The 26,484-nt window shown below is 39.6% G+C and overlaps 1 protein-coding gene across 2 annotated transcripts in view; it reads left to right on the top strand.

Moving 5' to 3' along the window:
* Positions 1-26,484, top strand: part of C18h18orf63 (similar to human chromosome 18 open reading frame 63) — a 42,873-nt gene that overhangs the window by 6,837 nt on the left and 9,552 nt on the right. Inside the window, exons 5-11 of one of the 2 annotated variants that reach the window (NM_001419729.1) lie at positions 1,934-2,045; positions 2,599-2,640; positions 3,783-3,859; positions 10,283-10,392; positions 18,051-18,147; positions 18,257-18,342; positions 19,861-20,044. In NM_001419729.1, the coding sequence (NP_001406658.1) occupies positions 1,934-2,045; positions 2,599-2,640; positions 3,783-3,859; positions 10,283-10,392; positions 18,051-18,147; positions 18,257-18,342; positions 19,861-20,044 (708 nt within the window). The remainder of the gene's footprint in view (positions 1-1,933; positions 2,046-2,598; positions 2,641-3,782; positions 3,860-10,282; positions 10,393-18,050; positions 18,148-18,256; positions 18,343-19,860; positions 20,045-26,484) is intronic. The other variant, XM_063277042.1, reaches the window with a different exon arrangement.

The raw sequence follows: 26,484 nt of genomic DNA, 5'->3' as shown, positions 1-26,484 counted from the left end.
CCCCAGGGGCTACCTGCAGACTCTAGGGCTTAGGGACCCATACTTAACATTACAATAGCCTTTCCTGCACTCTCTGATCCACGATTTGTCTCCATATTTCCTCCCTGGAGTATTTTGCTACCCCTTCTAAGAAGGACTGAAGCATCCACACTTTGGTCTTCCTTCTTCTTGAGCTTCATGTGGCCTGTGGGAAGGAGTGGGTGGGTGGGTGGGGGAGCACCCTCATAGAAGTAGGGGTAGGGGGGATGGGATAGGGGGTTTCCAGAGGGGAAACCAGGAAAGGGGATAATATTTGAAATGTAAATAAAGAAAATATCCAATTAAAAAAATAAATAAATCATTACAATAGCTAGCAAAAGGCCAAACCTCAACAGGGATAAAGGAGGGGGCTTGGTTTCATTGATTTTTCTCTATTGTTTTACGACTTTGAATTTCATTGACCTTTTTCTTTTTTCTTTTCTTTTATTTATAGTATTTCCTTTTTTCTGCTTAAAGTGATCACTGATGCCACTGAGAAGTCATTCTTTCTGACACAGGCATAGTTAGAGATATGCTTGTTCTCTGAGTAGTTGTCCCTTTGACTTCCTAATAGCTGTTACAAATAGGCTGCAGGTTTCCAAACGGGGCTTTCCCAGAGATCTTTCTGCTGCCGACTTCTCATTCAGTTACTGTTTAGAAAGACACTTCATAAAGTTTTAATTTTTTAAAAAATGAGGTTTTTTAGGGTCAAGAGTATAATTTATCATAGATTTAGTAAATGTCCTTTGTCGTCCTGACAAGAATATGTATTCTGGTCTTAGTGTATTAAGTACTCTATAAATGTTAAATAGGTCTTATTGCTTGATAATGATAAATCTACTAAATTCTTGTTGTCCTCTGTTTGTGTCCATTACTGGGATCAGGGTATCAAATCTCTGTCTGTAACTGGATTTCCCAGTGACTAATACTGGAGGACAGTTCTTGGCTCACCTGCTTTTATGCTTGTATTTCTTACAGATTCCAGGACAGAATTTTTCTGGATTTTACTCCACACTTACATAGCAAACAACTTTGGTTTTCATCCTAACCTTCAGCAGTTTCCTCACATGTGTGCTAATCCTTATTCAGCAAAATACTCCGTGAGCACTGTGCTCATCTGCTGTCTCTTCACTTCAGAGCTGGCCTCACCAGCACTTTCTGACTTCCTTGGCTCCCTGTGGACCCTTGGCTCTATCTCTTCAATTCACAGAGACTAATGGACTCTCTAGATTGTTTCTTCCAGGACTACAGCCTGGAAAACACTTCATACAATAAGCCAGGAGAAATGATGGGGAATGTTACCCTCTGTTGAGGAAAAGCTGAAAAGATAGGGCTCATCTTGTTGGTCCTCCCACCCCTGCCATGAAGAATAATTCTTTGTTCCATAATGTCCAGTATTTGATGAACCATTGTTTCAAACAACTTGCCCAGATTTTTTTCTTTTAGAAATGTCAAGAAGATAAATCTGATTCCTATTACTTGTGAGTCAGCAACAAAGGCCTTAATATTAAAGATTAATTTTGAATAAATAGATACATATTTGTTTGATGTGTGCTTTTGTACTTAACCTTGTCTAATGTTAAACTACAGGGAACGAAATGAAATACATCACAATATCGTTCTTGCTTGAGTCCCTCTTTGCAGAACAGGATACATGGTTAAAGACTCAGCACAGCTCTTGAGTTAGGCTTAGGCATAACCAGGAAACTGGGCATAGCATTGCCACAGAGGTAGCTTCACAACGAGTATCTCTTTAAAGTCTTTAGCCTTCGAGTAAACAGTACTAGCCGTGAGAACAACTACATTTTTGATCTAGAATTGCTCATTTTATTGGATGTTAATCTGCAGACGTTACCTGAGTCTATGGATGTACAGCAATTCTCTCAATTTGCTCATCTTTCCTTTAATGTTTTAGATGGAGGCTCCACAAAGAGTAACTCCTGCAATTCTTCAGAACTGCCTTTCCTACTCACTCATGGCTAGACTTGCTCCGGCCTGGAATAGAACAGGTCATCTCTTGGTACAAGGTGACTTTGTGTTTACCAGTCGTTGGGACTTTCTGAGCTAGATGACTTCAGTGTACCTCTGTTTTTTATTTCAAGGATTCTTACTTTTAGAGAAGAGTTTTAGCTCCAACTCTTATCATTTTCAGGGAAGCCCACAGTAACCTTCTTACGTGGGATAATACTCAGAGGCCTGTTGATGCCGCTTTAAATGCTTTTATTATTTAATACTTGATACTTAAGAATAAATATGTTATGAAGGATTTGATGAAATATACACAGAATGTCAGTATTGTTGAAATACTTTAGGTCTAAAGGGCCATCCTGAATTTTTGATGACGTCTGATGGTTTTCTAAGTATTTTATAGCAAGACATAAATTTTTGAAAAAAGTATTGGGTATTTTGGTCCTTTTCAATGAAGAGATACTTTTTGAATAATTATATTTTTCTATGAGCTGTCATATATTTGTTTTATAATTTTCATATCTTTGATACCTTTTCTTCAAATGGTTATACTTATCAATAATGATTATTTCAGTACTTTAATAATGTGATATATCCTGTGAATTTTTTAAGGAAGAGATTTTCTTTCTAATATGGGAAAGCAAAGTGCAGTTGGTAAGTAAAAATGTATAAAACAATAGACAAAGAATTAATATGATTAACAGTTTAAGAGCCCATGTTAGCTTGTCACGGTCTTGATGATTACCATGTGTCAGAAGATACTAGCACATAATCAGAATCAGAATTTCACCCAGGAAGTTACTTCTCATTCAAAATACATATTTACCTACTTGAGGAAAAAGTTACTTAATCAGAAGAAAAGGTGTATTTAATTTCTCTACTTAAGAAGATGATTGTGAAAATCTTTAATTCTGCAAATATTTGAATATATTTTCCTAAGCTATATTATTAAATTGTGTTTCTTATGTTAAAGCTTACTTTTCTTAGAATTTTATTTTTATTCTGAAAATATTCTCTAAAGGAACCTGACTAATCTTAAAGATAGACTATAGTGTAACTTCCGATCTAATTGTTTGACTGCTGCCTAGTTGCCCTGAAGGTAGGCCGTCAGTTAGACAGGAGCAGTCGCTCTGATCTCACTCTGGATGAATCTGTTTGTTACCTAAATTTAGCTTCATTACACTAGCATGAGATCCTAGCTAGGGCAGCAAGAAAACAATTTAGAAGAGTAAATTTCTTGGGCTCCAGTTAGAAGACTGTTTTTATGTTTTTTAAATGTAATATATTTAGATAAAACTCAGAAATTTTAAGGTTATACTCACTAAAGTTTTACAAAGTAAATGCAGCCTCCTCACTGTTCCCTAGCTCAAAACATAATGTGGTCACTATCCCTGAGGCTCCCAAAGCTGCCTTCAGATGCCGTTCCTCTAACATGCCAGCACAGCTTTCTTTAGGAAGCCTGGTGGAAGGCCGCACTGGAATTTAGTAATGGATGTCAGGTTGGCAGCAACTATTTAGTGAGTGTCCTTTAAACTGTAGGAAGTATGATTTTTCTTACTGTTATCCTGTCGTAGTACCTCCCTCCCACACAGATCAATATTGCTTCAAATTTTTGTCTTAAAAGTGCAATTTATAAACTGCCAAACCTGTGGTTCACTGTTTGAACTTTACTAGATGTATAAAAATCTCTTCGTAACATATATGCTAATATACAAAGTAATATGTGTTACTATAAATGCTTTATTTGATAGGATGGAATACTAACTCCAGAAAATTTATGGTTAATTCTTTTTCAGTATTAGACATCAATGTAACAGAAACACAAGTTTGTCTAAGTATAGAAGTCTATACTATCAGATTGCCACCTCCTGAGGTACAAACTATTTGATTTCTATAATTTCCTATATTTACTATAAGGTTAATATGTTTTTATTACTAACATGTTGTTTGATTTTAATTATTAACATGGAAGTTGATAGAAAAGTTTTTGTTACCAAAACACATGCAATGTCTCCTCTTGCAGGTAGGATTGACACGTATATATTCATACATACGTATGTGGATACAGAAGGGGACTATTTGGAGGGAGAAGCAAGAGGAGAGAACCAGCAGGAGTGCAGGGTAGACAAGAGAGACTCATGGGGCAACCATGAACAAAGTACAAGTAGACACTTAGACTAAATAAATGTCTTAGCGAAGCACGGTGTTTTGTGCTAATGTTTAAACGGGTTTAGTGGTAGTTCGTTTTTCCTATTTGTTTGTATGGCTTTGGTATTTTGAAACAGTCTCACTTTATAACTCAAGATGCCTAGCAGTTGGTATCTGCCTGGCTGGCCCTAAACTTGTAAGTATCCTTCTACCTCAGCCTTCCGAGTAAAGGATTGTAGTCGACAGATACCATACCCAGAATTTTTAAAAAATTAATAAATAAAATGCATGCTGCTAAATATTTGACATGTCTATGTTGTTCTAAATTCCCCAATATAATTTTGCTCATTTAACGAAGGATTTATCGTAGTATTCCTGTCAAAATTATCATGAGACACATCCATAATGTCACTACCTTATCTTGTCTCAGCACCCATTTTTGCTGCTCTTTCACTTCCAAATATTAAAAGCAGTTTCATGCCATGGGAACTATACTCATCTTCTGCCCTTGACATTCTAGTAGCGTTTTTGCATCTCTTTTTTCCGCATCTGTCTTTATCTTCTATATTACTGATTCCCACAGCCTCTCACATAGAGCCTTACCCATTAGTAGTAACCTGTACATGTTTCCATTACTGGATGCCACTGGCTTTTTGGTAACAGAGGAGGATGGAGGAAGAAATAGTGATTTTGCTTTCCATGAAACATTTGACAATGCCTAGAAGCTGGTTTTTGGTTACTAACGTGTAGGGAAGGTGGGTGTGATCTAGCAGTCTGGAGCAAGGAGAACTTCTGAATGTACTATATACCGAACAAAACCCACCCCTCCCCCAGCAAAGAATTATTTGACACAAAGTGTCAATAGTGTTGAGTTAAACTCTTCTTTGGAAGTTCTGTAAGGGGAGCACAGCTACTCATACCCTTGGCCAAAAAACCTCTCCTCATCCGTAAAGGATTGCAACCCAGCATGAAGATTAGGCAGGACACACGTTAAATGGTGAGGGAGGAAGGAGATAGACACATGCCTCGCCAACTTCATCAGACTCATCAATCCTGTTGATTATGGGGTGACAGATGCTGTTGCTAGATGCCACTCCCCACTCCAGCTTGTCTTGTATACATCTCTTCCTGGTGTTAAAAATGTGCTGTGTTCTCCAATGACTATATAATCAAATCCCAGCAGCTTATGATAGAGGAGGACCTCATTGAATTGATGCAAGCTCTCCTTACATGTAGTCTCATCTGCCATCACTTCTTCCCAGTATCCTGTGTTAATTGTTTCTCCAAGGCAGAACAGTCCTCCATTCTTTCAAGTTTTGGCTCAAACTGTTCTTTGAGCTCTCAGTATGTGTCTCTAGCTCGTGTTTTATGACATAACTCATCATCACCACTTGTGAAGACTTCACAGCTCTCATGGTTCATCTCTGTTTGTACTGGTGTTTATGCAAGTGTATCATTATGCTGGGAGTGTTAGAGGAAAGGTCTGTGTCTTTCTAACTTTTCTTTCCTGGAAGCTACACAACACTTGTCAGTCACTACTGCAAAATTTTTAGGAACTAAAGTTGGAGTGGCATGAAAGACCAGCTTCTAATTTAAATTATAGGCAACCTCAGTATTTAAAATCTATTCATCCAAGTAGAAATTCCAGTAATTTTAAAAACATTGATCTTTGATCTTATTTAGAGAACTTTTAAAGATAGTTTATCATGATTCATTGTGAGAAATGGTACTTCAGCCCTTCTTTTTGTAATAAAAAAATCCACATGTTTTCCCCAATAATAGTAATTTCTCCGTTTTTACACTGTGCTAAATTATACTATTTTTCTAAAACTCAGGTAAGTGTCAAGATAGAAGTTTATATGCATAAACTGCCACAAATTGATACATTCAGATTGTAATTTAATCTGTAATTATAGGAAGGGCATGTTCCAGAAAGGCATTATGTAATATTAACTGTTGCCTTGGAGTTTAATTATATGGAAATTAAGACCTGGAAACAAATTTGTGTTTATTCTACAGACATTTATTGAGTATCATTATGTACATATACAAAGTGTTTCCTCCCAAAGAATTTATCAAGGCCAGGAGAGAAGTCAGCATAAAGATGAGAACATTTACAAAATACTCATTAATATTTGCATACCTAAGACATTCAAAATCACATAAACATTCTCAAATCTTCATTGAATAGCACTCCCACTTTGAGCATTCTACTTAACATCCTTTAATCTCAGATTATTTGCAAATTTGAGATAATAATATATAGCTCATACAGATTTGAGGAGGTTAGTGAGATAAAGTACATCAAATGCTTCATACGACATAGATTCATAACAGAAGGTCAAAATTGTCACAACTAAGCAAATTGAGACATGGGTTAAATAATTCCTGTAGGTCACAAAGAGAGTCAAGATGCAGAGTTTTTCTTTCAACACTGTTTGGCATCATAGTTTCTCTACTTACCCATAGTTTCCGTGGTCACATTTGTGTGTGCCTTGGTAGAATTAAATACTGTTTTAGCCACTGTTCTGTTACTGTGGTGAGACACCATGACCATAGCAACTCTTATAAAAGAAAGCATTTAATTGGGAGCTTGATTACAGTTTCAGAGGCTTAGTCCATTAGCAGGGAGCATGGCAGCAGCAGGGAGCATGGCAGCAGCAGGGAGCATGGCAGCAGGAGGGAGCATGGCAGCAGGAGGGAGCATGGCAGCAGGAGGGAGCATGGCAGCAGCAGGGAGCATGGCAGCAGCAGGGAGCATGGCAGCAGCAGGGAGCATGGCAGCAGGAGGAGGGAGCATGGCAGCAGGAGGGAGCATGGCAGCAGGAGGAGGGAGCATGGCAGCAGCAGGGAGCATGGCAGCAGCAGGGAGCATGGCAGCAGCAGGGAGCATGGCAGCAGCAGGGAGCATGGCAGCAGGGAGCATGGCAGCAGGAGGGAGCATGGCAGCAGGGAGCATGGCAGCAGGGAGCATGGCAGCAGGAGGAGGGAGCATGGCAGCAGCAGGGAGCATGGCAGCAGGAGGAGGGAGCATGGCAGCAGCAGGGAGCATGGCAGCAGCAGGGAGCATGGCAGCAGCAGGGAGCATGGCAGCAAGCAGGCACAGTGCCACAAAAGTAGCTGAGAGCCATAGCTCTCAGTTCTGATACACAAGCAGAGAGGGTGAGAGAGACAGAGAGAGAGGGAAAGACAGAGAGAGACAGAGAGAGAGAGAGAGAGAGAGACAGACAGACAGACAGACAGACAGACAGACAGACAGACAGAGACAGAGAGAGACAGAGACAGACTTGGCCTGGGATGGGCTTTTGAAACCTTAGAGTCCACTCACAGTGATACACTTCCTCTCACTAAGCCACACCTCCTAATCCTTCTAATACTATCAAAGAATTCTACCCCCTGGTGACTAAGCTTTCAAATATATGAGCCTATGGGAGCCTTTCTTATTTAAACCACCACAGATACCTAATATCTATAATATATATTGAATAAAAATAATAGTTAGATAATGTTGATTGGCTAGTGGTAGAGTTTGATAAGAGCTGTATTACTTTAAGATTCAGGTGAAAGAGAGATGTCTGAGCAAATTTGCCTTTGATGTCATTGGAACTTGTACACTATTTTGTACCATTTAGTTCTTAAAGCCTCATCTCTTTCCTCCATTTCTGAAACTGCTTTCTCCAAAGTCCAATCCTATTGATCCTTGGCTTTCCTATGTCTTTTGCCACTTGGATATCACTGTTTTCTGGGTTTCATCTGCAGCCAACACACTAATACCTTTTACATGTTCTTGCATAGTTGTGGCTGTGTCCTTTTCAACTCTTTCTCATGACTGTATTGATGACACCCTATATCAATATTCTATTGCTGTGACACAATATCTTGACCATGCATCTTACAAAAGAGTGTGTTTGGGGTTGTGGTTCCAAAAGGTTAGAGTCCACAATTGTAGAGCAAAGTACAGCACACCACACAGCTTCAGGAATTGACCTAACTGAGGTGATGAAAGAAAGAAGAAAGGACAAACAGGCACATGCACAGAAAAGCTAGGTGGAATCAGATGGGTTGTGCTCAGTCTAATGGAGAGCACCAAGTGTAGCAGGAACTTGGAAACCAGGAGCATTTATTCTATATCTGTATCAAGGCAGTGGGTCTCTGGGAGCAGCTGTACAAGGAAGCAGTTTAGCACCTCCATAGGAGGTCTGGAGGAGAAAGCTGTGTTTGGTAGTTTCTACATACACTGGGCAATTGTTCGTAAATACTTGTACTTGGACCAGATGAAGGCTTTGCCATGCCTCTGAGCCTCAGCCAGCAAAGGTTAGCTATTCCCTGTTTCTGGGGCCTTAGAGTCTTTGACCTGACACTGCCTTCATCAGCTTTCTGCTGTAGAGCCAGCAGGTGGTAGGCAGAAAACTTAGAGTTCACATATTGAACCACAAGTACAGCAAAGAGCAAACTGGAAATGATAGGATGCTTTGAAACCTCAAAGACGCCCCTCAGTGATACACTTCCTCCAGCAAAGCCACACCCCCTAAACCTACCCAAGTAGCATCACCAGCTGGTGATCAACTATTCAACCATCTGAGCTATGGGGACATTCTCACTTAAACCATCACACATCCAGACTTAATGCTATCTAAAAGTGAGTGTGTGTATAACCCTAGCTTCACTAACCTCCTCTTCCTTTGTATTTACTGTTTTGCCATCAAAGGACAGTAAGTAAAGACAGTGAGTTTCCTCCATTCAGACTTCATTGTTACTTTAATACTTCCCTTTTTCACTTCCACTGTCGAATCTGTTACCTGCCTTGGTCTCTGCAACGACCTCATCTCCACGTCCAGTATTCTGATTTGGACCTATTCTTTTGCCTCAGCCTTTCAACTAATCTCCACATAGGCCTTGTTTCCCATCTTGCTTCTTCACAATGTCAATAGATTTCTATTTCTAAATCAAATCTTCCCAGCCTAAATATCTCTTAAGTTCTCAACATTGCTTAGAAAACTAAGCTTGAATTCTTTAGATTGTTATGAAGGAGAAGAAATATTTATTTTTACGTACCTTCTCATCAGTTTGATAATTTTAAAATATTGCTGAAGTGAATAAATACAATGGTTAGCATTCTCTCGAGATGTATATTAATAGTTGAGGAATTTCTTAGTGTTCAGAACAGTCTACATTGATAAGGACTAATGCTGTATCTTGAGCCTCTGAATAATGTTGTTATGTACTCAAGCTGTGTAAGTAGATACATGTGAGAAGCCTTTTACTTTAATGCCTGCCTTTTGGATTGTTTCACATTCTGTTTCCTCTCAAGCCAGTCATTGTACCTGGTGCCAGTATATGAGGACATTCCAGTATATGGCCATCTTTATCCACTTATTCCTTTCTTCCTACCTTCTTTCTTCCTTCCTTTTCTTTTTCTATAGCATAGCTTAGGAACAGATTTCTCACACACAGTGCATCACATCAAAATATTTACCTCTTAAGACTAAAGAGATGGCTCAGAAGCTAAAAGAATGTATTGCCTTTCTAGAAAACTGAATTTGGTTCTCAAAACTCCTATCAGGTTGCTCACAAGCATCTACAATCCCAGCTGTAGGACACCTACACCCTCTTCTGGCCTTCCTAGGCAATCATCTCCCCTACATCATACCAACTTAAAAAAAAAGGTGGCATTGTGGTGCATATTTGAAGTTTCTCTGGGCCCTTCTGCATGGCAAATAAATAGACAAACAAACAAAAGACAAATAAATAAGTAAATAAATGAGGGAGGAATACATTCCCAAGGTTGTCCTCTGGCCTCCTCTCACATATGCACACATCTCCACATATTTAAACATATACATGGAGATACAAATCCAAGGGATTTGACTTCTATAAGTTAGCACAGTAAAATTGACTGGATCAAGCATAAAATACAAGTTCGGGTTTGGAAGATGAATGGGAAAACATAACCTTGGCATACTGTGCAGGGGAGAGGTAGGATGTGTTGGAACACTGCCTCATGGAAAGTGGATATATACATGATTCAAAAAATAGTAAATCACTAAAACATTTATTAACCTCTGTCAGTTTGAATTATTTTAATGTTTCTTTTTCTGTGGCAAATTTTCTGAGGACTTACATATTGAAATCTTATTTCCATTAAAAGCTACAGGAGTTTGATATTTCTCAGCATATTATAGAGGATTTTCATACCAACCAGAATGCTGTCATTGAGAGACACTCCATTTTAAGCAACTGGTGCTACATTTTGCCCAGGTAAGATTTGAGGTAGCAATGTGGAGCTGGTGTGATGGCCACCTCTCACCATTGTGACCATAATATCTTACAGAAGCACGTAAGGGAGGGAAGGTTTATTTGGGCTTACAGTTTTACTTGGTTCAAAGTATCATGCTGTGGAAGTCACGATGAGACAGCATAGTTAATGTTATCAAAGGTCAAAAAGCAGAAAACAGAGAAGGCCAGGGTGTGGCAGGCTTTATATTTTCCCTTTTATTCTGTCTGGGTCTCCAGGCTATGGGAATGTGATGCTCACATTTTGGGTAAATCTTGAATTAATTCTTTCTAGAGTTTTTCCTCACAGAGACAACAGGGAGTGTTCCTCGGCAATCTCCCAAGTAATTCTAAATTCAGTTGAATTGAAAACAAAGATTACCCATCAAGAATAGATTCGAAATATAGTAATGTTCTATAATCTGGCTTCCTTAACATTTTGTGTAAAACTATAAACTACTTTGAACTTTAAAAACATAATTATAAGACTATAAAGTACTGGAGTAAGGCTGGAGAGACGGCTCAACAATGAAGGACACTTGCTCTTAGAGACCCTAGTTCAGTTCTCGTCACCCACGTGCTTGCAGAGGATCCGGCATCTTCTGCAAACGTGAGAGCCCTGGAGCAGCTTTATTATGGAAACAGAAGCTGTAACTTGCCCCCTCTGAATTACTAAAATAATTTGTTTTACATTTACACTTTTGTTAGATCTTCTTTTAATAAATACATAAATTACCAAATCTCAATATCGTAACAGTCCTAATACCAACATTTATGACTCTTACCTAATAATGATTTATTATAATGAAATGTAAACTGGTTTTGTTTGTATTATCCTTAGAAAGAAATAGTTTCTGAGACAAAAAAAACTATTAAGAAGGAACTTGCTCAGGAAAATTAAGTTTATACATAGTAAAATATTGAGAGAAAGGACATGATTCTGACTCATTCACTTCTTCACAGTCTTCTCACTGGTGGAAGCTTTTGTAATGGCACATTGTTTGCAGTTTGGCTCAATGGTTCCTCACCATTTTGGATATTAAGATTTAAAACAAGTAAAGACTGTATAGTAAGTCCACAGTAAGGTCCCTTTTTTCATAGTAAAAGGTTGAAAGCTTTTCATTAAGATCAGGAACAAGACAAGAATTTCACTTACAGCTTCTATTCAACATAGTATTAGAAACCCTACCCTGTGCAGTAGGAAAGGGAAGAAAATTAAAGTCATTGCAATTGGAAAGGAAGAAGGTAACCATTTCTATTGACCAAGAGTTTGATGCTACAAATAGAAAAACCATAAGGATCCCATCAAAACCTAGAACTATGAAGTGAATTTTGAAAGATGCATGCCACAGAATCAACTTATAAATATCTATAGTATCTGGTGTGTACTTAATTTCACAATGTGGGACATAGGAGGAGTGGATTCAAGACAAACCTGGATTACGTAGCAATACTGGGTCTCAGAACACCACCAACAATAAGAAAACCAGCAGCATTTCTATATTCATCAAGGAAACAATATCATTCAGAGTATCTACCAAAAAGAAACTGTAGAATGAATCTAACCAAAGAAGTAAAAGTTAAAATTACAGAACACTTCTAAACGGAATTGACAAAGACACAAATTATTAGAGTGAGAACTCAGTCATGGATTAGAAGAATTAGAATTGTGAAAACGCCCACAATACCAGAAGTAATCTATAGATGTTATATAATCACCACCAAATCATGTCATTCTTCAAAAACTAGAGAAAAATAATTTCATATAGAAACAGAAGGTCCCCAGGGGATAAAGCAATCTCAGAAGCATCATACTCTGATTTTAAACTATCCTACAAACTTGCAGTAATTAAAGCAATATGATGCTGGTATATATGCAGGCATCTTAGACGTAGAGAACGGAACAGTGTGTCTGTAGGTAAATATGTAGTTATGATCAATGGATTTTCATTAATATTTCCATGAAGACAAAATAGAGAAGATGGTCTTTTCCAAAAGTGGTGCTGGGAAACTATATCCACAAATAGGAGAATTAAATTAGACCATTATTACTCTTTTATATAAAACTCTAATAATTTATTCCTAAACAGAAAAACTTTGTGACTTTGATCTGAGGATGAGTTTTCTTATATTGCCCAAAACATTGTATTATAGAAGTAGAAATGAATCAGTAGAACTACATCAAACTAAAAAGCTTTTGGACATCAAAGAAAACAGTCAAAAGAATTAGGATCACCCATGAAGAAGGTGAAAATAGTTCTAAACCATATTTCTCATAGAATATTTTATGCTTTTATAATAGAATGCCACATCCTGGATAATTTGTAAGCAATACAGACATTTCCCATATAAGTCTGGAGGCTAGGAAGTCTGAGATCCAAGTGCTAGCACATTAAGTTTCTAGTGAGAGTTTTTTCACTGTATCATTCCTCAGTGAATAGGCAAAGAGAGGGTCAGAAAGACATGCAAAAAGGCAAAAATTACTATTTTATAAGGAACCCAAACATGAGATAATTGCACCAATATATTCATTGTCAGAAGAACCTTTACAGCCTAATTCCATCTTAAAATGGTTAAAATATTATTTACGTTTAGGAGGGAACAAACACTCCATCTACATGAAGGAAGATATACAAGAACTCAATTCAGTAGCAAGAAAACAACTTGATATTCAAATGAACAAAGAAATAGACATTTCTTCTTCTTAAAGACAGGGTTTCACTGTGCAGCCCTAGCTGTTCTAAAATTTGTTATTAGACCTTGAACTCACAGAATTTCACTTTCCCTCTGTCTCTTGAGTTCTGGAACTAAAAGCAGGTGCCACTACACCCACCTTCAATAGAGAAAAGAAGATATCCAGATGGCCAATAAATACATGGAAAAAAACTTCAGCTGTAACAATAGGAAAATCCAAATTAAAGTCATAATGAGACATCACTTCATGTATGTTGTAAATGGTATTATTAAAAAGAAAAATATCAATAGATGTAGAAAGGGATGTTGACAAAATCCAACATCCCTTCATGATAAAAGTCCTAACGAGAGTAGAACTTGAAGAAGCATACTTTAACGTAAGAACAGCTATATAATGCCACACCCACTAGCCAACATCCTAAATGGGAAAAAAATTGGAAGCAGTCACATTAAAATAAAAAACAGAGTGGTGTGCTCTCTCCCCATTGCTCTTCAGCACAGTCCTTGGAGCCCTAGCTAGAGTATTAAGATGGGAGACAGAGCCTAAAGGGTACAAATAAGGAGTTAAAGTGTGTGCAGACGGTATGATAGTATATATAAGAGGTCGTAAATATTGCACCAGAATGTTAGAAATGATCAACACTTTCAACAAGGGGCAGGATATAAAATTAATTTACAAAATTAACATCCTTCTGCACACTAGTAGCAAATGTGCTAAGAAAGGCAACCACAGAAACATGCCATTGACAGTATATTCAAGGAAAGCAAACAAAAGTGGGAAAGAACAGGAATAAACCTAACCAAGAAAGTGAAAGATCTCTTCAGTGAATTTTTTTAAATTTCTTAATAAATAAAGGGAGGAAGTCACTAGAGAACGGAAAGACCTCCAATATTCATGGATTGGTAGAATTAAGTGTATGAAACTGATTGTCCTACCTGCAGATTCAATGCACTCTCAATTAAACTTTAGATGGTATGCAGACACAAAAACTCTGAGTTTCATATGAAGCCATGGATAATGACAGCAATCCTATAGTTAAAAAACAATTCTGGAGGGATTGCCATACAGGACTTAAAGTTATACACAGATAGTAATATAGACAGGATGGTATTGGCACAAAAATGGAAATGTAGATCAATGGAATGGAATAGAAGACCCCAGCTCAAATGTGCATAGTGAGAGCATCCTGATATTTGACCAAGATGCCAAAAATTCACATTGGAGGAAAGACAGCATCTTCCACAAACAGTGCAGAAGAAACTGGATGTACTCATGTAGAAGAAGGATTTTAGATTCATTTCTATTGTCATGAACAAATTTAACTCGAAATAGATCAAAGACTTCAAGGAGAAACTTGAAAGTCTGAAATTGCTAGAAGAAAACATGCTGTACCCTACAAGATGCAGGTGTAGGAAAGGACATTTTTACTAGGGCTCCATGGCCCAGGGATTAGTCCTAACAATCGACAAATGGGAATTTATAAAACTAAAAGCATGTGTGTCGTAAAGGAATAATTAAGCAAAGAGGAAATCTACAAAGCAGGAGTGAATCTTTGCCAGCTCTACCTCCAGCAGAGGGCTATGCAAAGAACTAAGATGAAGAATCAAGGAACAACCCAGAAAAAGGAGTGCTATAAATCTGAAGTGGTTTAATGTAGCAGTTAATGAGAATGTTCCCCCCCGCCCGGGGCTCTAGCATTTGAATACTTAGTCCCCAGTTAGTGATGCTATTTGGGGAGGGATGGAAGAATGTTAGCTGAAGAAAGTATGTCAGCAGGGGCGGACCTTGAGAGTCTAAGCCTCACTACACTTCCACTTCACTATCTCTGCTCTGTGTTTGTAGTTGAAAATATAGACTCTGAGCTTCCTGCTCCTGCTGCTGTGCCACCACTTGCTGCCAAGTCCTCACCATGAGGGACTTGACCCTGTGACTATCATGATATCACAAGCAATGGACAAATAACTAATACAGGACTTTAGCAGAAAGTTCTCAAAGAAAAACAACATTGGCTAAGAAATGTATTTAAAATCGTTCAATATTATTAGCAAACAGGGAATGTAAATTAAACTACTTTAAGATTTCATTTTGTCCCAGTTAGAATGGCTAAGATTAAATAAACAACTGATAGTAAATATTACTGAAGATATAAGAAAAAAAGGGAACCATTATTCACTGTTAGTAGGATTACAGACTGATGCAGCCACTATGGAAATTAGTGTAGAGTGAACATATGGTCACACACACACACACACACACACACACACACGCACACACACACACACACACAATCTACCACATGCCCACTATACTACTCCTTGGTATGTACCCCAAGGACTTGATATCCAACACAGAGATACTTGCACAACTGTCTTCATTACCACTTTATTCACAAGAGCTAGAGAACAGAAGCAACCTAGATGTCCATCAAGTGATGGATGCATAATGAAAGTGTGGTACATATCCACAGTGGAATTCTATTCAGCTATAAAGAAAAACTACGTCATGAAAATTATTTAGGTAAATAAATGGAACAAAAAATATATTCAGTGAGATAACCCACACATGCATTTTAGTTAAGGTCTCCATTGCTATGAAGAGGCTCCATGACCAAGGCAACTCTTACACAGAACAAGATTTAATTGGGGCTGGCCTACAGATTCAGTCATTATCATCAAGACAGGAAGCGTGGCAGCATCCAGGCAGGCATGGTGCAAAGGGGAACTGAGATTTGTATGTTGATCTGATGGCTTCCAGGAAAGAACTGTCTCAAAGCCCACCCCTACAGTAACACACTTCCTCCAATTAGCACACACCTCTTAATAGTGCCACTCCCTGGCCCAAGTATATTCAAACCACCAGAGTGTGTGTGTGTGTGTGTGTGTGTGTGTGTGTGTGTGTGTGTGTGTGTATTCCATAGATAGATAGATAGATAGATAGATAGATAGATAGATAGATAGATAGATAGATAGATAAAGAGAATATGTATTGATGCAGTCACCCCACAGAGCAGTGTAACACTTTCCTCAGGAGACTTAGACTATTTAACAAAAACTAATGTAAGGCAGGGGCTACTTCTCTTGAGTGATCTGGGAGTCCATTGCTCTTGGCTGCATAACATCTCCCTGAAGCCAGTTACCATGTACTAGAAGATGCTATACCAGATGCCTAAGTAGAAAATCTACCAATAGTCCTACCCAACTGTAAAGCCTGAGAACCACAATATTAACAGTACTTGCAAGACATCAGTGCAATAGTGGTACTGGTGTCCTGAAGGCATCTAAGCAATGTCTAATTAGAACTGGAGCTATTCAATTGGAGGTAACTCCTGCCTGGTACCGTAAATTTACCCAAGAATCTATAGCTGGAAGGGACCCATATTGTTAAAGTAATATAGATTCTAATTGTCTTCCACATACTCATCCTTATGCTCCGAGATAATAAGTGCAGCTCTCACATCTTATAAAAGAGGCTTCTTTTTGCATCAGAGACTATTAGACCCATAATCCCATACAGAGAATACGTGACTGTACATCCCCAGCCGCAAGGGAAATCTGGAACACAACACCTGCATGGAACATCGCGGACATTTGGGTGGACAGATTTAGAAACAGACACTAGGACTTTTTCTGGACAGCAATTGCACCCATGAACATTTTGGTTGACTGTAAAAAAAAACCTGCAAGGACCACACCAATGTGGATTGGAAGAAAAATTCATAAGGTCCCACTTCTATATAAAAGGCTGTAGGCAAAATTGGGAGAACCAATTTTTGGTGTTGTTTTGTGTTTTAAGGACTAGACCCCAGTCCTAAAGCATCAGCAGCAAGCATGCAAAAAGTACAGTATTAATTGGATTCAGCAGGTGATGTATTCATTAAACACACACATGTGCACATATATCTAACAGACACAAAAGAGATCATATTTCAGGCAGTGTTGGGAGGATAGGGAAGTTGAGGGAGGAGCAGAGATAGAGTAGAAAGGATGGACATGCTATGTAGTTAGGTATAAAATCTTTAAATTTAAAAAATTAAAGAACAATATAAGTACCATATGTAAAGGGAATGCCAGCATGCTGTTCATAAGAATGTAAATTAGTACAAATATTGTGTAAAACAATATGGAAATTTCTCACAATGACAAAAGGAATTTTAAAAAAGTAATACCATATGATCATTAATCCTAATAATATTTATATGATCCAAAGGAAATAAAATCAATATGTCAGATATTTCTGCACTCTCATATTCATTGCAGCTCCATTCATAGTAGCTGAAATGTGGATACAACCTCAGTGTCCCTCTAGGTGGAATAGGAAAAGATGTGGCTTGTATACAATGTAGCAAAGTTCAGCCTTCAGAAAGAAGGCAATCTTGTCATGTGTGACAATATGGATAATAAGCCTAGAGCAAATTATATTAAGTAAAGTAGACTAGACAGACAAATTCACGTGATCTTATATGTAGCATCTATCAAACTCATAAAAACAGTATGATTGCAGTTACAAAAGGTAGGCTGGAGCTTTGGACAAGACTAGAGAGATGCTCATTAATGTCAATCTCAGACATTAGAACTGTGTTAACAACATCCATTGTTCAACACTATACTTTGTATCAAAGACTGTTCTTGAAAATCTCTACAAATAGACTTTAAGTATTTTCACCACAAACATATACATATGTGAAGTAATGTATATATTAATTTGATTAAGAGATTCCAGAACCTATTTGTATTTCAAAGCATGCTAAATATATCTTAAAATGTATATCATAAGATAAAAAGTTTAATGCAATTGTATTTTGGACTAGATATGTCATTAGTGTGTTGTTTATATTTGGATAGTAAAATATTTGCTAGGTCTGTTGGAATACTTTCTAAATTACAATTTCTCAGATAATATTGAACATTAAGCATTGACATAATGTTGTATCAATTCTCATTTTTCATAGTATGAAAATGGGGCAGATAATAAATTTTCTTCATACTGCACCCCCTGACTGTCCCTTTCATTCCTTCGAAGATTTCCAGAGGCACTGGGATGACCTGGTAGGAAGCAAATATGTGTCACACTAAATTTCATTTGATCTCTTTTCTTGCCATGAAACCTAAGAATAGCCTCCTTCAAAATGATTTACACTGTGTGCTTAATTTATAGTATGGCTATAAACTTCCAGAGGACTGTGGAGATATGAAAATATACTGCAGCATCTACTTCAAAATGATTGACAAGAGGACCTTCACGTATCCTTTGCACACCAGCGATAGCAGATGCTCTCTGTCTGCCTTTTGAGCCAAACCTTGGTCATGCCCCATGCTGTCATTATTATGCTGTCATTATTTAACGGAGCACAGTTAGTTGTTTTCAGTTTAGCTTAGAGGGTATGATTAATAAGAGTTCTTGTGGCTGTTTCTTTCAGGTGTTTTGTTTTGGACACAAGTCTCATATAGCGCAGGCTGCCTGGAAACTCATTAGATGACCCAGACTATTCTTGAATTTCTGATGTTCCTGTCTGTACTTTTCAAGTGCTGTTATTATAGGCATAGAACACAAGCCCAGCTTATGCCAAGAATAGGATTGAATCCAGCACTTGCTGTAAGATAGGCGTTCACCTTACAGCTGAGCTGCATTCTGGCCCTCTCATCTTGCAATAAAAGACACATCATAGCTTAGTTGTTGCTAATATGAAACCATGGTGGTGGCAGGAAGGAGGTTGAGATAAGGTCTTGTTATGTAACCCAGGCTAACCTTGAAATGGTCATCCTCCTGCCTCAGCCGCCTTAGTACTGGATCACCACCATCACAGGCTATAAGGAATTTTCTGTAAAGACTATTGCAAAAACTTAGACAGAAAAGAAAATTCAGAATAGAAAAAAATAAATATGCACACATATTTCCTATTAGAATGTAAGAAACCAGTCATGGGACTCTCCTTAGCCAAGAGCTCCCCCCAGTGTTCTGTGGATGTTATTGGAAGGGTAAAGTTAAAGGTTACTGAGCTCTTCCTTTTTAGAAGATTTGACTTGCACTTAAAACAGACTTCACTGACTTAGGAAAATGACTTTCTTAATATTGCTTTAGGATGTACACAGAAACAGAACACAAGGTGTTTAGGTGGAGCTCTTAAATCTTTCACCACTCTGGCAGCCTGGGATTTAGAAGTAGAAGAGCCATAGTGCTCAGGTAATCTACACTAAACCTACAGTCGACACTTGGCAGCAATTCCCTTTCATTAGGCGCCAGCACCATCGCACGTGTTTCTATTCCTCAGTAGGAAAAGAGACTTTCCTTGAAAGACTGCTTTTGAAGTTTGAAATAATCGGTGGTGTGTCTTCTCTGTGCCAGGTTGTTCCTTGGTTTTGAGGATGGGAGCAGGTTGTTGTCCACTATTTTGTCTCTACTCTGTATGGGGATGGCAGCTTACACACACACACACACACACACACACACACACACACACACACACACAATTTGTTAATAAAAAAAAAGTTAAGGGGCTGGGGATTTAGCTCAGTGGTAGAGCGCTTACCTAGGAAGCGCAAGGCCCTGGGTTCGGTCCCCAGCTCCGAAAAAAAGAACCAAAAAAATAAAAAAATAAAAAGTTAAAATAGAAGGAAAGCCTTTTAGCTTTGGCACCGGTAGAATATGACATAAAAACAGGAACTGTTTGTCTGTAGTGTCAACATTATCACCTTTGTAAAAATGAGGACTGCCGTATCCGGTGGGCAGAAAGCGTCCCGATGCTCTTTAACCATGCTCAGGTACCCTCTCAGCTGCATCAGAAGTCAGCCCATGCAGTTCTTCCCAAGAGTAGATTTGGATGGAGTGTTGAAAAGCTTCATTTCAGATTTAAGATTGAAACTGCCACATTTATGTGGGTTTCCCGTAAAGATGACATATAAGCCATGCTATTACACACAGGAGCTAACCAGGCCACATCTACAGGTAAGGCGCACTGCATCTCATCCAGTTGCACACTAATTACCCCTTTCTTGGGTCTCTCGAATTCTTTTCATGAGCCCTTTGCAGCTCAGCATTTCACAGGCGTGGTTTGTGGTTAGTGGCACTCAACTGTTTGCCCTGCCATGGGACATTATTGTATTTCATGTGTAGGCACTCAACTGTTTGCCCTGCCATGGGACATTATTGTATTTCATGTGTAGGCACTCAACTGTTTGCCCTGCCATGGGACATTATTGTATTTCATGTGTAGGCACTCAACTGTTTGCCCTGCCATGGGACATTATTGTATTTCATGTGTAGGCACTCAACTGTTTGCCCTGCCATGGGACATTATTGTATTTCATGTGTAGGCACTCAACTGTTTGCCCTGCCATGGGACATTATTGTATTTCATGTGTAGGCACTCAACTGTTCTCCCTGCCATGTGATCTTACTATATTTCATGCGGTACACGGTAGTTTTTGATGTGTTCTATACATATCTAGATGCTCACGGTCTGGGTTACCGGAAGTTAAAGAGTTTTGTTAGGTGTTCATCTGGACAGATGAACTATGGGTTCAGGCCTGAGCAGTAGCAGTTGGGTGCCTGCTGCCCACTAGGTGGAGTCAGGGGAGGACTTCTCTGAAACCAGCAACAGGAGAAAAGCAGTCACCAGTGGTTGCCTCTGGACTGACTTCAGTAAACCAGCAGATCTGACGCCATGCAGATGGAGAAGTGAAAAAAAAATGGCTGTTTGGGTTTTGCTGCACCCCAGACTTAGCAGAAAAGGGGAAGAAGACACAACTTGAAATCAGATTCTGAATTTTTATGTTTATTAGAGCTGGAAATTTTTAGGGGAAGAGAGTTTTAGAATCTGGCTTTGGTGGTGGTGGTGATGTTGATCTTATATAATACATCTCAAGCAACCGCCCAGATTCGCTCCTCTTCCGTTTCCCTTCAGAGAAGAGTAGGCTCCCAGTGATATCAACCAAACATAAACAAGATGCAGTGAGTCTAGACACAAACCCTCGGGTCAGCACATGCACGTGGTGATTGATTACTCATGTGATCCAGTGCAGCGCCCTGCTCTCACCCTTCCTACTGTAACCCAGCTGTGTTCAGAAGGCAGCATGGGGGTGTTCTTGGTCTTTACCAAGTATACAGCATTAAAACTAGGTGTTAGTTATGCCCAGTTTTGAACCTTATGCAAATGAAAGCCTTGTGTTTGTGTTTCTACGTCTGACTCTTTGCTTTAGAATAGTTTGTGTCATCCATCCATGCTGTCCCACTATACTGTTGTGCACTTTCATTTCCATGTGGTTACATGCGTGTACCGTAGTTGGTTTATTCATCCAGAATACTGTTGACTGACAGCTGTATTGTTTGAGGGCCATTTGCAATAATGTGGTAGTGAACATTCCAGTGCACATCCTCTAGGCTCGTGTACATGAATCCCATCAATGTAGCATCCGTATTGTATGCCAAGTTTAGGACACATGACAGGCTACCTCCCAAAGTGGTGGCATCGTCTTGTGAGCCTCCTGCTGTTGTTCCTTGCCCCTGTTCAGGTGAGGCATTGCCAGTCTCCACCTCAGCAGTCCTGCAGACATGCTCATTACCATGGGCCCTTAATGTTCTTGTGCCTGACTGGTTATGTGTATTGGTCATTTGGATGTCGCTTTGGGGCTTGGCTACCAGTTTTCATTTATTCTGACAATATGCTAGGTTTGTTTATCAGCTGTGTAGAGCACCTTGTCTCCCTCCATTCTGCAACATGTTTTCTTTCTCTTAATGGTGTTTTGTAATAGCAGTTTTAATTTATAGTCTAAATGACCAGGGCATTTATGATGCCATACTTTTGTCTCACCTTAAAAAATGCATGTGCATTCCAAAATCATGTATGCTTTTTCATGATGCCATGCAAACATCCAGTTGGAATTTATTTTATATGTAGTGTGATGTGGCAATCAGATTTCTTTGTTAATTATATCTCTGTTTGCCTACTAATGGTACTGAAAAGACCATTCTTCCCCCAGTGTCCTACAGTAACACCTTCCTCTTACTACAAAAGCCAATGCATATCTCTGAGCTATCATCTATCTCTGATTTATTTATTCTTGTAGAAATGTATACTTGCTGAAATATAATTACTTTTTATCTTTATATCTATAGTAACTAATGTTATATGAGCATTAATTTTTAAAAGATGTTTAAATCTAGTGAAGAATCCTAGCTATTTGTGTGGGCAAGTGAGAGGTACCTGGTGGTTGAACTTAGGGTCCCAGACATGGTAGGCAAGCTCTCTGCCACTGAGCTCTTATCTTCAACCTCCTTTACTCCTTGACACCGGGCTCACTGCGCCGTGCGGGTTGCCCTTGATCCTCCCACTTCAGTCTTCTGAGCTGCTTGGATCATAGACCTGCAGCACAATCCCAGCAACATCTGAGCTCTCCCTGACCCATGAGTCTCTGTAGACATCTCACTTCAGTTTGTCAGCTTGTGCCTACTCTTAGATACATGCACATGTGACCACAGACATTGTTGAGATCTATGAACTTGTCTCATCTCTTCTGTTTTCAAATATACTTAGAAATATTTCAGTAATATTACATAGTTTATGTACTTATGTTTTATTTATATTTATTTATATTTCTCATTTAATAGTTTTAATGTCATGAATGGTCTCTTAAACTTTTATCTTTTACGTCAAAATATTTTCAGATTCCCACTGACTGCTCTTTTGAACCCTTCCCTTCTTAAGAGTATCGTTCTTAGGGATGAAGAGATGCCTCAGTGGTTAAAAGAGCACATTTTTAGGGACCCAATGCCTCTCGCTGCTATAAGCACCTGCACACATGCGCTCCCGCAAGCGCGCACGCGCGCGCGCGCATACACACACACACACACACACACACACACACACACACACACACACTACCACCACCACCAGAAAAAACAGAGAGTTTGGAATTGCTTTTATTCCTGATGACTTGAATTTGACATTGTGCATTATAGGTTTCTCAGCTTATTATCTTAAACGATAAGAACCACTGTGGGGCTGCTGGATCTTATTCAGCACACTCTACTGAGAGCGCTGGAACCTAGCATCAGGATAGCATTGCCTTTCCTTCAGACTCCATGAGCCTGAGCACATTTTGGAAAGCTCCTGTGTTGCATCAACTCTTGTGGATTGCCTTCTGTACTGAAGCATAGCTGGTGTATAGCAAGCACTGTGCTTATGCAAAGAGTCCCTCTCTGTTACTGAGCTCGTCATCAGGAGGACTCCACAGGCCACACCAACACTGGAAGCTGTATTTGGAAATCTACCAGGAGCCAAGAGCACTGCAGAGACCACTCACAGCCTCTCTTCTGTGACTATGCTATGGGCCAGCTGTTTTCACTTGAGCTGGTTTCTGCTGACCATGGCTCCCTCTGCCTTGCCTTCCTGTGCTGAGCTCTGTGGCCAAGCATCACACCCCATGTCATTTCCTTCAGCATTTCCATTGTCTTCCTCAGATCCAATTTACCAGAGCCAGCGGTATATTTTGTTTTAAAAGTTTGTTAATATTTATTTGGTGTGCATGTGTGTTTTGCCTAAGAGAAGGTGCTCTTAACCACTGAACTCTCTAATATCCCAGCAGATGCCAGCTTTTCCAGTCTGGTCACATCCATGTCACCTGTCACTAGCTAGCCTATGGACTGTATTCATGGGCAAGGAACACCCCACTGAAATGCAAAACTTTTCAAGTTGAGCATTTGTGGTTGCAGATGAGGCCACTTCCTGAAAAGGGAGTGTGCGAGGACAACTGCCTTACTTGATACCCATATTATACTCTCAAATTTTAGATAGATATAACTGTTGTGTTCCTTTTCTTTTGAGCACAGTCTCACTATGCAGCTTTGGCTGTCCTGGAACTCACTATGTAGACTAGGCTGGCCTTGAACTCACAGAGATCTACGTGCTTCCCAAGCACTGGGATTGCTTAGAAGCATGTGCCATCAAATCCAGCTGGCGCAGTGTCCCGCGCGCGTCTTCCCGCCGGCAAGAACACGCGGGTACATAGAAATCCTTACTGTGACCAACTTTATTATAATCTTAGAAGAGGAAGGGCCCGCCACGCCAACATGGCGCGCTTATAAACACCCTAGTGCGGTGCACCCACACCTGATTGGTTGTTTACCCATGATCTCATAAGGCACGCCCTGGAGTGGGCAAAGACCTGGCACGAAGGCACTCTTGCACATGCGCACAGTTAACTTCCTGAAAGGGAGCCGGCTGGCGCAGCGAAGGCTGGCGCCATCTTGTAATGGCGGAGGCTATCCTGGCCTTCCACGTGGGGCACAGTGGAAGCCAGCGCCATCTAGTGGTGGCGAATGTTATTGCGGCCCTCTACAGCGTAGTATGTTTTAAAGTTAAGTTGCTTGCCCAATCCAATCTAAGGAATTGTTGCTGAATGGACATTACATCATGCATTTGTGTTAACTACTTATTGCATACGTCATATTTTAAGTCCATATCTGTTCTATGACTAGTAAATCCAGACCATTGGCTAAGTTCTGATTCATGAATGTATAAAAGCACTTAACTGAAATCCTTGTCTCCACACTGCTGTTGACAGTAAGAATTGATTCCTTGTGGTCTGGCTTTTGTGGTGGGTGTGTCACTGCTGTTGTGGTGTGTGTGTCACTGCTGTTGTAGTGTGTGTGTCACTGCTTTTATGTGTACATCTCAAGTAATTCTCAGTAGTGACTGTTGTGACTAAGAATTGCTTCCTCAATGTTACAAAAGGGCCCACAGCACAGGGCACAAGTATCTTAACCAACAGAAAGTTAAATATATTTCTGATTTAAAACCAAAGCCTGACAGATTCTTAGCCCAATAACAGAAAAGGAAAGAAAAGGAAAGAAAAGGAAAGAAAAGGAAAGGAAAGGAAAGGAAAGGAAAGGAAAGAAAAGATGAGTCTTAGATTGGTGACCGAGAGCTCAGGCTTTGAACAGGCTGTCTAGATGTGAATCCCTTGCCACTGTGGAATCAGAGCAGACTTTAGAGGTGACAGTGGAGGTGGTGAGAGGACTTGTCTCTGATTGGACTGTGGGAGCACTCTAGGGTGGAGTCCAGGGCATACTTTCTCAGAGGCGGCCCTTAGCCACACAGGTGGATCCTGAAGCAGAGAAATTAGCAGCCAAAGCAGAGTTATAAGTGAGGAGTTATAAGTGAGGTGCAAAATGGATGTTTGAAACAAATATCAGATAAAATGTTATTTTGTCTTATGCAGAGCCTATAGAATGTTCTTCAATCGTAGGCATCATTTAAAAAGCATGTCTACATAGTCCAATGTCACTGCTCTACCCACCAGGGTGAATGATAAGTCTTTAGTGCCACCAAACACAGGTCATGCCCTGTCTCTCATTCATCCCAGAGATTTATTTTTAAGACTTTTGTCAAGTTAAAATCTAAACCGGACCATTTCAGGTCATTTGGTCATTATAAATGCTAATCTGCCTTGTTATACAGCAGTAATTATGGCCGCTGTCTGCTAGAAACAGGAGCATTGCTCAGGAGGATAGCCTACAGTTTGGATTTGAGCACTTGCTTCCTTGTGTATTATGTCATTTAAAACTAACATATTCTTCCACCTTCCATGTTCTTATAGGCCAGGGGCTCTGCCTTAAGCAAGATGAACAAGTATGGTGCCACAAACAGACCTGGCTTTAATAAGTGGTAAAACTCTGGTTGGTCATTCTGACTGCTTTTCAGTTTACCCCTCCCCAGACATTTTACAGCACTGCCTGTTACTGCTAGTGTAGGAAGGTTGTGACACCCTGGATTACTTTATTTCCAGATGTTGCAGTTGCAGGGTGTGTGTGTGTGTGTGTGTGTGTGTGTGTGTGTGTGTGTGTGTGTGTATGTGTGTGTGTGTGTGTGTGTGTGTGTGGTGAGTTGCTAAGCCTTAGCATATCTCTTTTTACCTCAACCTATCTAGAGAGGCACACTGATAGATACGTCCTGATTTCCCATTTTGCACCTCACTTACAACTCATTTTCTCTTAGGTGTTTTTTTGAAACTTTCCATAATTAAAGCAAACCTAGCCAGGCTAAGCACTCCTACTAATTTAATTTTGCAGAAGATCAGCTTCCTTTTGAGAGCTCAGAGGGGTTGTGGAGCCTGTTTTTGTCACCACAAAGAGCAATGGTCTCTTGACAGGGCTGGCCACAGCTGTGGGAACCTGCTTTGGCTGTTAATTTCTCTGTTTGCTTCAGGATCCACCTGTGTGGCTAAGGGCGGCCTCTGACAAAGTATGCCCTGGACTCCACCCTAGAGCGCTCCCACAGTCCAAATGTCTGGACGAAACAGAAGGACTTTCCCCCACAGTAAAACTTCAAGTATATAGCTCATATAAATTGCCTTTTAACAGTTACCTTAATAGTGGGCCACCATGTA

Source organism: Rattus norvegicus, chromosome 18 (assembly GCF_036323735.1).
Source record: "Rattus norvegicus strain BN/NHsdMcwi chromosome 18, GRCr8, whole genome shotgun sequence".
Lineage (NCBI taxonomy): Eukaryota > Metazoa > Chordata > Mammalia > Rodentia > Muridae > Rattus > Rattus norvegicus.
The sequence above is the reverse complement of the archived record's forward strand: the minus strand, read 5'-3'. Positions and strand labels throughout refer to the sequence as shown.